At 37.3% G+C, this 15597-nt stretch overlaps 1 protein-coding gene across 7 annotated transcripts in view; it reads left to right on the top strand.

Annotated features, from left to right (window-relative positions):
• Nucleotides 1–15597, top strand: part of ENOX2 (ecto-NOX disulfide-thiol exchanger 2) — a 384343-nt gene that overhangs the window by 260041 nt on the left and 108705 nt on the right. For 6 of the 7 annotated variants that reach the window (XM_054577016.1, XM_054577017.1, XM_054577018.1 and 3 more), the window contains one exon: nucleotides 5341–5475. The exons of the other annotated variant lie outside the window; for it this stretch is intronic. In XM_054577016.1, the coding sequence (XP_054432991.1) occupies nucleotides 5379–5475 (97 nt within the window). In that variant the 5' untranslated portion in view covers nucleotides 5341–5378. The remainder of the gene's footprint in view (nucleotides 1–5340; nucleotides 5476–15597) is intronic. 7 annotated transcript variants of the gene reach the window in all.

Genomic DNA, 15597 nt, shown 5'->3' with positions numbered 1-15597 from the left:
CAACAAATCAGACAAACAAGCAAAATATAAATACCAACGTTGAAATAAAAAACAAACCAACAGTCACCAGACAGGAGGAGGTAGGGGGTTAATGATAGAAAAGAAGGAGAAGTGTCAAGTCACGGACGTGTATAAAGGACCCACGACAAAGGCAAAGTGGGGAAGGACTGAGGGTGGGAGGTGAGGGTCGGTAGAGCAGGGGAAATGGTGGTGGGAAAATGAAGACAAATATATCTGAACAATAAAAAAAAGTATACAAATAATCAATCAGTGTCATTGCATAGATTGCTTATTGTGCCCCCAAGTCAATATAAATTGATTTTCTTCATTCATTCAAATATTTCTTGAATACGTACATTATACTAGACACTGAACGAATAAATAGGTAAACAGAGATACCTAAAACCTATTCCATGATCTAAACAAATAAAATCAGAAACAAAAGAGAAGTGATATTCAACACCACAGAAATACAAAGTATAAGGACCTGAAAGAACCTGCAATCTAGCAGAAGAGAGACATATATCCAATAAGGACAATTCAAGGCAGTTGATGATATATGTTCAGTTGTTTTTGCTTCCTGGAATGTTGTTCAACATTAATCCTGCAATCACTACCTGGAGGAAAATCCTATCCCTCCTTAAAGATTCATGTCAAATGATACTTTGTCAGTGAAGGCTTTCCAGGCAATTCATCTCCTCCACCCACACCACTCCCAACTCCAAACACATACATTTAAACCCATTCCAGCAGATTTAATTACTCCTCTGTTCCCATAGTACTTTGCTCATAATTTTGTTATAGCACTTATTCAGTAATTTGTATTGGTTGTTTATAGGTCATGTCTCTCATTGTATTGTTAACTCTTCCATAATAATAAATGAGGGTTGTTGTTTTTTTTCCTATTCTTAGTCACTAGCACAGAAACTGGCATATAGTAAAATAGAAGTTTGGATTGGGGAGGAGTGAGAGAATAAGCAAACAAATGAAAATCAAATTCTAGATACAATGTTATGGAAACACATAGGAGTGAATAATTAATTCCTGTGAGATGGCTCCATAGGCAAGGTGACAGTGAGATGACCCTTGAAAAATGAGTAGGATTCGACAGGTGGAGATAAGTGTTGGGGAGTGGAGGGATATAAGGATGTTTAGGGAAGAACTGTTTAAGAATTTAAGAAGTTAAATAAGCCAGGGGGTGAAAGACAAATAGCATATGATCTCACCTATAAGTGGAACCTAATCAACAAAACAAACAAGCAAGAAAATATAACCAGCAACATTGAAAGAAAAAAACAGACAGTAACAAGAGGGGAGGAGAGAAAAGGGGAAGGGTCAAGTCAAGGAACATGTATAAAGGGCCCATGGACAAAGCCAAAATGGGGAAGAATGGAGGGAGGGAGTTGGGGGTGGCTGGGGCAGGGGGATGTGGTGGTGGGAAAATGGAGAGAAATGTATTTGAACAATAAAAAAATAATAATAAAGAATTTAAGAACTGAATTCATTGTAGCAAAATAATGTTAATTACAAATGTTCCCTGTCTGTTCATGTAAACAAGCCTAGTAAGAACTCTACTTGTTAACATTTTAACAAGTACTTTGAATTAATATATAGTTTGAAAATAGTATAACATTGCTGTCCTTTAACAAAAAAAAATGGTAATTTAGATCATCCTTTCCCCACACCAATTGGATTATTCTAGAGTTTGGCTATATTGGTCCATTTTAAATTCTCATTCTTTTATCTCAAAGTTCCTTATTGAGAATAATTCCTGATTTTCTTAAATTTCCCAGGACTGCAGAGCCAATGAGTAGCCAAACTGCTGCAAGGAATATTTTTGGCATTTTGGCCCAGCCCTTCTTGAGTAGGAAGGAAAGGCTTCATGGGGACCTGGGATATTTACCTCTGACTACTGATATCTATGGAAAAAAAAAAAGTTTCCATGACTTTTCTCCTACCTCCCAGTTGGCGTGCCAAAATAAAAGTGATTTTGTGCTAAGATGACTTACGGTTATATCTCTCCCAATTGTGCAGTATGTACCTGCATATACATATATAACCCACTTAGATGTCTTGGTTTATGTCATCCATGCTCCTGGAATATCTTCCCCTCTCTTTTTTATCTCTAATAAAACCACCTGTCACTCAAGACATGTTCTATAGAAATCTGATCCATTCTTTCAAATTCTATCTTCTTCATAAAGCCTTTCCTACCTATTCAAGCCACATTAGTTCTTCATTCCTTAAACTTCAATAACACTTCTGTTCTACACCATATGAGGTCTTTTTCCTTATTGTTTAATTGGATATAATTAAACATAGTGGCTAAAAGTAAACATCCTGTATGACCTTGGACAATATATGTGACCTTTCAAAGTGTCTCGTCTATTTAATGGAGATATAAATAGTCCCTATCTCATAGAGTTGTTTAAAAGTTACATGAGCCCTGGCCGGGTGGCTCAGTTGGTTGAAACATCATCCCATACACCAAAAGACTGCAGGTTCAATTCCCAGTCAGGGCACATACCTAGGTTGCAGTTTTGATCTCCAGTTGGGGTGCATATGGGAGACAACTGATCCATGTCTCTCACTCACATTGATGTTTCTCTTTTATATCAGTGTTTCTCACATCAATGTTTCTCTTTCTCTGCTCCAGCCTCCTTTCTCTCTAAAATCAATAAACATATCCTTGGGTGAGAGTTAAAATAAAATAAATAAAAGTTAAATGAGAATAATGTATGCTAAGTGCTTTACTATGTAGCATATGGAAAGTGTTCAATAATTGGTGGTAGTAATGGATGGGAGATAGTGAGAGTAGCAATAATAAAAATCATCACCGTCATCACCAGTCTCTTCAATTAGGTTGTATAGCTTTTGAATGCAGGGACTATGTGTCTTATCTGCTTATTTTCTGGTATTCCTCTAACTCCAAAAATACTCAGTTAGCTAATTTAATATGTGGTGATTATATGTTTGTTTCAATATGAAATTTGATCAGGAATACAATTTTACATTTTTATTGCTACTATGGAAGCCCTTGGATTTTTTTTCTGGGTTTGCATGGATAGTAGCTTGGATGGAAGTTTTGATGAACTAATCATTTGCAACTAGGCTATGAGAAGAATGGAAAACCTCTTCATCATCCCAAGTTCCTGTGTCATGTATGCTTAAAAAAAAAAAACAAACAGAAAACAGAAAACCACAAAATCCTGATGAGCAAAATCAAAGAACTAAATAAATGGAGAGGTATTTCATATTCACAGATAGGAAGACTCCGTATTATCAAGATGTCAGTTCTTCCCAATTTGATTCAATGTAATTTCAATCAAAATCCAAACAAGTTATTTTATGGATATCAATAAACTGATTCTAAAATGTATATGGAGAGACAAAGGACCTAGAATAGCCAACATGATATTGAAGAACAAACTTGGAAGACTGCTGCTACCCAACTTCAAAAATTACTATAAAGTTACAGTTATCAAGACAGTGTGGTATTGTTGAAATAATACATAAATAGGTCAATGGAACAGAATAGAGCACCCAGAACAGACCTCCATAAATAGAGTCATCTGATCTTTGACAAAGGATCAAATGCAATCCAATGAAGCAAAGATAGTCTTTTCAACAAATACTGCTGAAAAACTTGACATCACATGCAAAAAAAAAAATAATTTACACACAGACCTTATACCCTTTTTAAAAACTAACAAATGGGATTAAAGACCAGAATATAAAACAAAAAACTATAGAACTCCTAGAAGGTAACGGGAGAAAACCTAGATGACCATAGCTATGGTGATGATTTTTTAGATACACCACTAAAGGCACTATCCATGAAAGAAAAAATTGATAAAATGGACTTAATTAAATTAAAAACTTCTTCTCCCTGACAGACAATGTCAAGAGAATGAAAAAACAAGCCACAGGCCAGTAGAAAATATTTGTAATATACACATCTGGTAATGGACTGCTATATAAAATATACAAAGAACACTTAAAATGTAATAATAAGAAAACAAACAACCTGATTAAAAATTGGGCCAAAGACTTTAATAGACACCTCACCAAAGAAGATATGCATACAGCAAATAAGCTTATGAAAAGATGCTATACATTATATATCATCAAGGAACTGCAAATTAAAACAACAATGATACAACTACATACCTATAAGAATGCCCAAAATCCAGAACACTAACACTAAATACTGGTGAGAAATGTGGAGCAGCAGGAACTCTCATTCATTGCTGGTGGAAATGCAAAATGGTACGGCCACTTAGGAAGAAAGGTTGACAATTTCTTATAAAACTAAACATACTCTTACCATTTGATAAAGTGATTGTGCTGCTTGTTATTTACCCAAAGGAGTTGAACATTTATGTACACACAAAAATGTGGACATAAATGTTTATAGCAGTTTTATTCTTAATTGCCAAAACTCAGAAGCAACCACAATGTTCTTCAGTAGGTGAATGGATAAAAAAACTGTGGTACATCCAGATGATGGAACATTATTCAACACGAAAAAGAAATGAGCTATCAAGCTATGAAAAGACAGGGAGGAACCTTAAATGCATGTTACTAAGGTGAAGAAGCCTATCTGATAGGCCATATGCTGTATGACTCCAACAGTACGACATTACAGAAAGGCAAAACTATGGAGAAAATAAAAAAGATGAGTGGTTGCTGGGGTTAGGGGTTGTGGAGGGATGAGTAATCAGAGCACAGAGGATTTTTAGGGCAGTGAAAATACTCTGTATGATACTATAATGGTGAACATTTGTCCAAACCCATAGAATGTACAACAAGAAAGTGAACCCTAATGTGTTAAAACTATGGCTTTGGGATGATTATGATGTGTCAATATCGGTTCATCAGTTGTAACAAATGTACCACTCTAGTGGGGGATGTTGATAATGGGGAAGGCTATACAAGTGTGGGAGCATGGGTTATATGTGAAATCCTTATACCTTCCCTTCAATTATACTGTGAACCTAAAGACTGCCGTAAAAAAAGTCTTTGTTAAAAAAAAAAAAGAGGAAAGAAGGGAAGAAAAAGAGGGATGGAGGGAGTAAAGGGAGGAGGAAGGAGAAAGAGAGGAAGGAAGGAGATAGAAATACTCTTAAATGCCACCTGGCAAACTGTTTTCAAATTCTATGACTTCCTGCCGGTTCAAGCTGTATTGCTTTAATCCTTATAAGGAGCTGAAATTAAGGCCTTATCCACCACTTATCCATCCGTCAATTTCTGTAGAGTTTGTCAGAGTGTACATTGATAAATAATCTAGACACCGAAACCTTAATACAACAAATTATTTTGCTTGTAATTTCTTTTTAGCTGATAATAGTAGAACTCTGAATGTGGATTCCACTGCAATGACGCTACCTATGTCTGATCCAACTGCATGGGCCACAGCAATGAATAATCTTGGAATGGCACCACTGGGAATTGCTGGACAACCAATTTTGCCTGGTATGCTATTTTTAATTACCTCACAAATGTTTTTTTATATTCACCATATGGTCATAACTATAACAGTATGACACAATTTATTTTGATGTTGACATTTACTAGATTCTGCCTAGAGTGTGCATTTTTTGTAACATGAGCTTTATAAGCTTGGTGGCCAGTAGTTACTAGTACACTCCCTGCTGCCCTATATCTGATGCAGGACATTGTCACTGAACATTTAAATAACTCATTTAAATAAAAGGCAACAGGATTTGGCAAGGGATTACACAGATTGTCTAATTTTATGGATTTCTTAGAGGAGGCAAATAAACATTGGGCTGGGATGAGAACTGACTGAGACGTCCCAAAAATTGTATAATCCTAAAGGGAAGAAAAGTAGATAGTAGGGAACACCCCAAAGACTACTGTTAACATTCAGTAACTTTTCATGTTTTTTTAATTATATTAACAAATTAATCCATAAGAGAATGATCATGGTGTCTGGTGTCCTAGTTCCATCTCCACTAAAGATAAAATCAGAAAATATGCCCAACATCTTAAGGGTTTAGTTTAGACACAAAAAAAAATTTCCTGGACTGTCAGGGAAATTAACCATTAAAATTGATTAGTGAATGCATTAATTAGGGAATTACAATCGCAGAAAGCTCAGGGTGCTTTGTAAACGTCCTAACTATTAATCTCTCCAGATTCATTTAGTTGTGGTCCTACTTAAAAGTATAACAGGATCAGACAAATCTAGAACTTTGCTACTCAAAATGTGGTCTGCATAAGCTGAGAGTTGTCAAGAATCCCAGAATCTCAGGTCCCAGCTGAGTTTTAACAGAAACTTCATTTTAGCATGATCCCCAGGTGATTCAAGAGCATATTAAAGCTGAGAAACAGGTCTAGAGTGATACTGCTTTGTTGTGCCATTTGTTTATATAGTTAGCTACTCTCACTCCCCACCAAAATAATTCCACAATGCCAGACTAGATTTTGAATCCTTGTAGGTTATAATGGGAATAAGGCAGAATAGGCAACAATGATACATAATAATAATTATAAGAAATAGGATTACATTGAAAGCTTGGAAACAAGCATGAAAGCAGCCAAACATAAAGAAAAAATATGTGTATGAGAAATGGGTCGAGAAAAAAAGGAGCTTCGGTTCTATATGTAACAGAAGCAAAGAACTGTTTCAACAAACTTTAATTCACACCAGGAACTGTTAGTGACTAGACTGTATTCTACTCCATTAAACTAACCATGCTAGAAATGAGCAACCAGGAGTACTTTGAGGGCTGGAATGATTGGACCATGGATCTCTTTGGGTCTTAAATTGTTAGTGAGGTAAATCTGGGAGCAGCGAGTATTATTATAAGAGCTGATATTGCATAGTGGTTAAGAACTCAGATTCTGGAATGATTCTGCCTGACTTCTAAGCCTGTTTCTTTCTCTGCTTCATCTTGGGTAGTCTTATATATCTTCTATGAAACTCAGTTTTCTCATTCATAGAAGAAGACTAATAGTACGTATCACTTAATGTTGATCTGAGAATTAAATTGAGCTTAGTACAATGCCTGCAGTATAGTTAGTCCTAAAAAAAAATGTTGACTATAAAAATACTTAAAAATCTTTGTTAATGTATTTCTCATAGACATTTATAAAGGAAGGAATGGGTTTTTTATTTTGTTTTTCTTCCTTATTGCATTGTAATAGAATTTTAGCTAAAATATTATATATTATTTTATAGCTCCATATAGAGTGGCCCTGAGTCACAACCTCTTACAGTCTAGAGTGACTAGATAATCTGATTGATTAAAGTATTACCAGTTTAGGGAAATATGAACTCTATAGCTATATGTTCCAGGAAAAATCAAAGCCAGATCTGACCTGGTACCAAGAAAACTAAATATTAGCTTACATCAGATTATTTTTAAATCCCCACATCTGAACATAAGTCTGTGCCCACAAAATAATCTTCAGTGCTTAGCTACCCATCCATAATGTGGATAAAAATAGGCCTGTTATTGACAGAGGAAAAAAATCCAAACCAGGAGGGTCAAGATGGTGGAGGAGTGAATGGAAGTCACACTGACCTCCTCCCAGGACCAATCTGGAATTAAAAGAGAAATCACCTGGAACAAACAACTGAACAATAGTAAGAGAGGAGCCTTGTAACCTCAGACAGACAGAGGAATCAGTTTTCGCACAACCTAACTGGTAAGGAGTGTGGTAGAGACTGGAAAAGACTGGCTGGGTGCCCACAGGTGGGAGTTCCAGAGGGTTATTGAAATGGCCAGTTGGATCCCCCTGAGAAGAGTGGAATCTAAACAATAAGCATGGATCTCCAGCATGCAACACCAAACTCAAAAAATACACAGAAAATAGCCAGATGCAAAAAGCAACAGAGTTACTCTCTGCCAGAGACAGGCAACTGGAGATGTAAAGAGTCTTTTAAAGGGCCAACGCATAAATTTTTATTTGCAGCCACTTACCTTGGTCTCCAGCAAAAGTGGGTGCAGAGTGGGCTGGAGAGACCCACTCTGCGCCCACTTTTTTCCCCAGGGACTGGGGAAGGGGGCTTTGGGGAGAGAACTAAGGGAATAGCCAGAGGCATTCCCATGCTGACTCATCCCCGATAGGGCAGAAACCATTTTACTCACACACCACTCCCGTGAGGGACAGTACACTGAGAGGACACAATAGCCCCACCCACAGCAGACTCTGGCCTGGAACGCTGGTGCTTAAACCTGACGGCTGAATACAGAGTGGTAGTCACAGATAGTAGATCCCTGGATAAAGGGGTCACAGAGTGCTCCAGAGACACTTGAGTAGAGACTGCAGATGGAGGCTTTGAGGAGAGAATGGAGAGAGTAGCCAGCGAGATCCCAGAGCTGCCTCCTCCCCCATACTGCAGCACCCATCTTGCTCACGCAGACCACTCCCCTGAGTGGAAGCAGCGTGAGAAGTCACAATAGCCCTGCTTGCAGAAGGAACTCTGCCCCGTCCTGAGGTGCCTAACTTTGACTACTGAGGGCACAGTGACTAGATTAACAAGTAAAGGAGACAACCACAGACAGTAGATTCCTGGACATCTCGAAAAGTCTCTATAAGGTCAGATTGGCTCAACATCTGACATCACCAGAGGCAAATCCAGAAAGAAAAAACAGTGGTCTCCTGCCATAGAAGTTCACACTACAGAGTCAGGAAGTCAAGGCAGATCAATTTAAGAAGCAGAAGCAAAAAAGAAGAGTCTCACACATAATGGAAAAACAAAGGGATACCCCCCAATCAAAGGGAAAGGAGGAATGCTCAGAATACTAAATGAAGACATGCAAGTAAACTGCCAGTCATTGAGTTCAAAACACTGGTTCTAAAATGAGCTCAGTGAGCTCAAAGAATTACAAAAATCTATAGGGAAAGTATTCAGAATTTACTGCAGATTATATCAGCATGAAAAGGACATAGAAACTATCAATAAGAGGCACGAGGAAATGAAGAGTACAATTTCTGAATTGCGAAATGCTAAAGAAGGAATCAAAAGGAGGCTAGATGAAACAGAGGATCAAATAAGCGAGCTGGAGAACAAAGAGGAAAAGACCTGCCTGAAAGAGCAAGAAAATGAAAAAAGACTCAAAAAGAATGAAGAAGTGTTTAGGGACATGCAGGAAAACCTTAAACGTAATAATATCAATATAATAGGGATACCAGGAGGAGAAGAAGGTAAGGAAAGGATAGAGAACTTCTTTGAAAAAGTAATGATGGAAAACTTCCCTAAATGGAGGAGAGAAAAGTTACACAAGCCTAGGAAGCACAGAGTGTCCCATTCAAGAGGAGCCCAATGAGGCCCACTCTAAGACACATCATCATTAAAATGGCAAATATCAAAGACAAGCAGAGAATCCTAAAGGCAACAAGAGGTAGTAACATAAATGGGAGCCCCAATAAGGCTAGCAGCTCACTTCTCAACAGAAACACTACAAGCCAGAAGGGAATGGTGAGAAATATTCCAAGAAATGAAAAGCAAAGGCCTGCCAGCAAGACTGCTCTGTCCATTTTAATTGAGAACAGGTGTAGCAATACTAATATCAGATAAACTATATTTCAATACAGAGACCATAGAAAGAGACCCAGAAGGACACTTCACAGTACTGAAAGGAGGAATCCATCAAGAAGGCATACACATTATAAATCTATATGAACCCAACATAGGAGCACCCACATACATGAGGAAAATCTTGGAGGACTTCAATAACAACATAGACAGCAACACACTGATAATAGGGGATTGTAACACTCTACTGTCAGCAATAGATAGATCGTCTAAACAAAACATCAACAAGGATATTGTGGAACTGAACACCGCATTAGATCAATGGACTTAAATGACATATATAGAACATTTCATCCCAAAGAAGCAAAGTACACATTCTTTTCAAGTACACATGCAACATTTTCAAGGATAGACCACATGATGAGACACAAAATGAGGCTCAACAAATTCAAGAAAATTGAAACCATAACAAGTATTTTTTGGGACCACAAGGGCTTGAAACTAGAAACAAACTTCAAGGAAAAATTCAAAAACATTCAAACTCATGGAGACTAGATAGCATGCTATTAAACAACGAATGGGGCAATAATGAGATCAAAGAAAAAATCAAGAAGTTTCTGGAAACAAATGAAAATGAACACACAGCAGTCCAAAACCTATGGAACAGAGCGAAGGCAGTCCTGAGAGGAAAAGTCATAGCAGTACAGGCCTACCTAAAAAAGATAGAAACATTTCCAATAAACAAACTCACCCTACACCTACAAGAACTGGAGAAACAACAGGAAACAAAGCCCAGAGCAAGTAGAAAGAAAGAAATAATCAAGATCAGAGCAGAACTGAATGACATAGAGACTAAAAGAACAATTCAAAGGATCAACCAATCCAGAAGCTGGTTCTTTGAAAGGATAAACAAAGTTGACAAGCCTTAAGCAGACTCATCAGGAAAAAAATTGAGAGGACCCAAATAAATAATATCAAAAATGAAAGAGGAGTAATAACAGCTGATACCACAGAAATAGAAAGGATCATAAGAAATTACTATGATCAATTATATACCAAGAAATTTGAAAACTTTGATGTACTGGACAAATTTCCAGTAAAATATAACCTTACCTCACTTAATGAAAAAGAAGCAGAAAGCCTGAACAGACCAATAGCAGCTGGTGAAATTGAAGCAGTAATCAAAAGACTTCCAGCACACCAAAGCCCTGGACTGGTTGCTTTCACAGCAGAATTTTACAAAACTTAAGGAAGAGCTAACCCCTGTGCTTCTCAGACTATTCCAAAAAAACCCAAGAAGAAGGAAGACTCCCAAACTCTTTTCCTGAGGCCAGCATCATCCTAATCCCAAAACCAGATAAAGACACAACAAAGAAAGAAAACTATAGGCCAATGTCGCTGATGAACATAGATGCTAAAATCCTCAATCAAATATTGGCAAACTACATCCAGCAATGCATTAAAAAGATCATCCACCCTGATCAAGTGGAATTCATTCCAGGGATGCAAGGATGGTACAATAGTCACAAATCAATAAACGTAATACATCACATAAACAAAAGGAAAGAAAAAAATAACATGATTATAAACATAGATGTGGGGAAAGCATTTGATAAGGTACAGCACCCATTTATGATTAAAAAAATAGCAAAATGGGAATAAAGGGGGCATACCTCAACATAATAAAGGCCATATATGAAAAACCTATAGCCAACATCATAATCATTGGGCAAAAGCTAAAAGCTTTCACACTAAGATCAGGAATAAGACAAGGTTGTCTGCTTTCACCACTTCTCTTCCACATATTATTGGAAGTCCTAGCCACAGTGATCAGATAAGGAAAAGAAATAAAAGGCATCCAAATTGGTAAGGAAGAAGTAAATCTGTCAATATTTGCAGATGACATGATAGTGTACATAGAAAACCCCATAGACTCTGCCAAAAATCTACTCGACCTAATGAATTTGGCAAAATATGGGATACAAAGTCAATATTCAGAAACCGAAGGCATTTTTGTATACCAATAATGAAATATCAGAATCAGAAATCAGGGGGAAATCCCATTTGCTATAGCAACAAGGAAAATAAAGTACCTAGGAATAAACTTCGCCAAGGAGGTAAAAGACCTGTAATCAGAAAACTGCGCAACACTGAAGAAATTAAGGAAGACACAAATAAATGGAAGCATATACCGTGTTCATGGATTGGAAGAATTATCATCATCAAAATGTCCATACTACCCAAAACAATTTATAGATTCAATGCAATCCGTATTTAAGTACCAATGACATATTTCACAGATATAGAACAAACATTTCAAAAATGTGTATGTAACCATAAATGACCCAGAAGAGCTGCAGCAATTGAGAAAGAAGAACAAAGTAGGAGGGATCACAATACCTGATATCAAACTATATTATAAGGTGAGTGTAATCAAAACAGTCGGGTAGTGGCATAAGAAGAGACACATAGATCAATGGAACAGAATGGAGAGCCCAGAAATAAATCCATGTCTGTATCGTCAATTAGTATTTGACACAGTAGGCAGAAGCTTAAAATGGAGTAAAAATAGCCTCTTCAACAAATGGTGTTGGGAGAGCTGGACAGCTACATGCAGGAAATTGAAATTCAACCACTAACTGACACCATATACAAAAATAAACTCAAGATGGATAAAAGACTTAAGTATAAGTCGCGGCACCATAAGAGTCCCAGAGGAGAACATAGGAAATTCGTAGATATCCCATGAAGCAATATTTTCACCAATATGTCCCTTAGAGCAAGGGACACAAAGGAAAGAATAAACAAATGGGACCTCATCAAAATAAGCTTCTGCACAGCTAAGGAAAACATCAGCAAAATGAAAAGGAGCCCACCCTATTGAAAATATATTTTCCAACAAGGGTTTGATCTCCAAAATATATAAAGAACTCACACGATTCCACTCCAGGAAGACAGACAATCCAATTAAAAAATAGGCAAAGGACCTGAACAGACGCTTCACTGGGGAGGACATAAACATGACTCAGAGACATATGAAAAGATGCTCAGCATCACTAGCCATCAGAGAGATGCAAATTAAAACCACAATGAGATACCACTTCACACCAGTCAGAATGGCCATCATAAACAAATCAGCAAACAAGTGGTGGTGAGGTTGTGGAGAAAAGGGAACCCTAGTACACTGTTGGGAATGCAGACTGGTGAAACCACTGTGGAAAACAGTTTGGAATTTCCTCAGAAAGCTAAAAATATAACTGCCTTTTGACCCAGCAGTTCCACTGCTGGGATTATACCCTCAGAATCCCAAAACACCAATTCAAAAGAACCTGTTCACCCCAATGTTCATAGCAGCACAATTTACAATACCCAAGTTCTGGAAGCAACCTAAGTGCCCATCAGTAAATTAATGGATCAAAAAACTATGCTACATTTAGTCAATGGAGTACTATACAGCAGAAAGAAAGAGCTACTACCCTTCTGGACAGCATGGATGGAACTGGAGAGCATTATGTTAAGTGAAATTAGCCTGGGGTTCAAAGACAAATATCTGATCTCACCTAAAAGTGGAACCTAATCAACAAAACAAACAAGCAAGAGAAATATAACCAGCAATATTGAAAAAAACATACAGACAATAACAAGAGGGAAGGAGAGAGGTGAGTAATGGGCAAAAGAAGGGGAAAGGTCAAGTCAAGGAACATGTATAAAGGACCCATGGACAAAGCCAAAGTGGGGAAGGACTGAGGGTAGGAGGTGGGGGTGGGTGGGGCGGGGGAAAGTGGTGGTGAAAAAATGGAAACAAATGTATTTGAACAATACAAAGAAATCTAAACCATGATTACAGGGCCAAAGGTTACACTGAGGCCAATATCAGGCCTAGAAAATTGGGGTAGATTTTCTTACCAGTAGCTCTGAGGGCTATTTCTTCTGCGATTGCACCTTGCTTAGTTTTTAACAACAGAGGCCTGAAGGACAGACTCCTTGGGCTTGAATCCTTGCTGCCACTTAGTAGCTATGTTACCTTGAGCAAGTTATTTAACCTATCAATACCTCAGTTTCCTCATCTGTAATGGGGATAATTATAGTATCTAGCTAACAGCATTACTGTAAAGATTAAATAATATACTTAGCACAATGCTTGGCATATAATAAGCACTGAATAAAGGTCAACTATCATCATTATTATTACTATTAGTAACATTCCATGCTCTTTAAGATGAAAGAAATATTAACATACTTCTGTCAAATGGCTGCTAAGCTGCCACTTGAAAGTATTTGGGTTCTCAATAACATATAATAAAAAAAAAAAAAGAATTTGGGTTCTCTGCAGCCAGTGTCAGCTCTAATGAGTGTTTTCATCATCAACCTCCAGTTGTACATTTGAAACTTCAAGAGAGATTTTAATGTATATCATTAGCCTTTTCCTACATCTTGTTTTCTTAGGGACTGTGAAGAAATGGCTTTGCAGGGTTCCCTTCAACCTTGTTATCCAGTAATTGTTTAGCTATGCTCCAGGAAGTTACTTGACTTTTTGAAAACCTGGCCTTAGAAATATTGATATTTAATTTAGTATTGTCCTTGTCTTAAAAGCACATGAGGCAGTGGCACTAGACTGAGAGATACTGTGTAAAGCTATGTATAAAATCACTTGAGTTATTTGTGAACTGATTTTTTTCCTCTTTGTATTATTTTAGGAAGACAATTTTGCCATCATAATTAGAACATGAGCTCTGAATCTAGATTGTGTAGGTTCAAGTAAATCCCTGCTCTGCTATAAAGTAGCTTTGTAACTTTTGGAAGTTATTTACCATCTCTGTGTCTCAGTGTCTTCATCTATAAATGGAGATAGTAACAGCCTTTACATCACAGGGTTATTATGAAGATTAATGAGTTAATACATATAAAGTCTTAGAATGTTGCCTGGCTCACAGTAACCTCTTAGTGAATTCATCTGTGATTATTATTATTTTAAGTTCACATATGGTCACAAAAAGTCAAAGTATGCGTCATTTATATTCTTAACAACAGTAAGGTATGATGAATGCAACAGTGAATTTTTTCCCTGGAGAAGCACTGGACAATGGCAGGTGAAATGGATAGCATGTATCTCACAGTGCTAATGACTGCTCCCAGTAAATCTTATGGAGTGTCCAAAAAATGGAAGTTTGGCACCATGCCCAAATACTGCCTACCTTTCTTCTTGTGAAAGTCCAGGGAAAAGGGTGCCTGTCATCTTTATTAAGTAATGTTTAATCTTAACAGGATAAAACATCTCCCTAATTCTCTTTCCACCCCTCAAAATTCCTTAAAGTGGAAAAAGCTGCAATGAGCTACATGGAATTATTCCCTGAGGTCACCACTGATGGCTCAGTAATTTAGCTCTTTTTCTGTCCCTTATGAGTTTTCCTACTGAGCCAGCAGACTTTTCTTTGTCTTGTCTTATCTGACTTATCTATAACAATATGAAAGGCTTTTGGCCTTGATTAAAAACAAATGATACATAAGCTTCCTTGACTTACCCCAGAGAGCTCAAATTCATGCTGTCATGGATGCTGAGTCTCTTGGATACATATTTGTCATCAGGGCAATGTCTGACATTATATTCACTGAGTGGAGAGCAGAGACAGAGCATCTCTGGAGTTTGATGTGGAGCTTATTTTCATCTAACATGTTTTATACAGTTGCTGTTCAATCAAGTTGATCTACAATGATTGTAGATTAGGAGCCCACTCTGGCTGGTGACTTTCTTTCCTGAAAGAACGTTTGCTTTTCCCAACTAGTCAGATAAGACTAATGTTAGATTTCATAAGAAGAGACGTACCAACAAAAGTTAGGCCTTCTATTTAGGAATCACTGTTCTGCCCATCATCCCAGATAAATCCAAGGAAGGAACAATGAAGGGATGCTAATTAAATACTGTGTGTTACTTTCTTTATTTTCCCCTCAATGAAAATATCCTTAACATTCAAATATGGAGCTCATGAAGTCCCAAATCAGAAAAAGAGTCCCTCATTATGGTGTCTCCACTGTATTGACTATGCCTCCATAATGAGAGATGTTGGAAAATATAGGCTCATTGATCT

Source organism: Pteronotus mesoamericanus, unplaced genomic scaffold (genome assembly GCF_021234165.1).
Source record: "Pteronotus mesoamericanus isolate MK-2021 breed Mesoamerican mustached bat unplaced genomic scaffold, CSHL_Meso_final contig_40, whole genome shotgun sequence".
Classification (NCBI taxonomy): Eukaryota; Metazoa; Chordata; class Mammalia; order Chiroptera; family Mormoopidae; genus Pteronotus; species Pteronotus mesoamericanus.
This window is presented reverse-complemented; position numbering and strand designations above follow the sequence as displayed.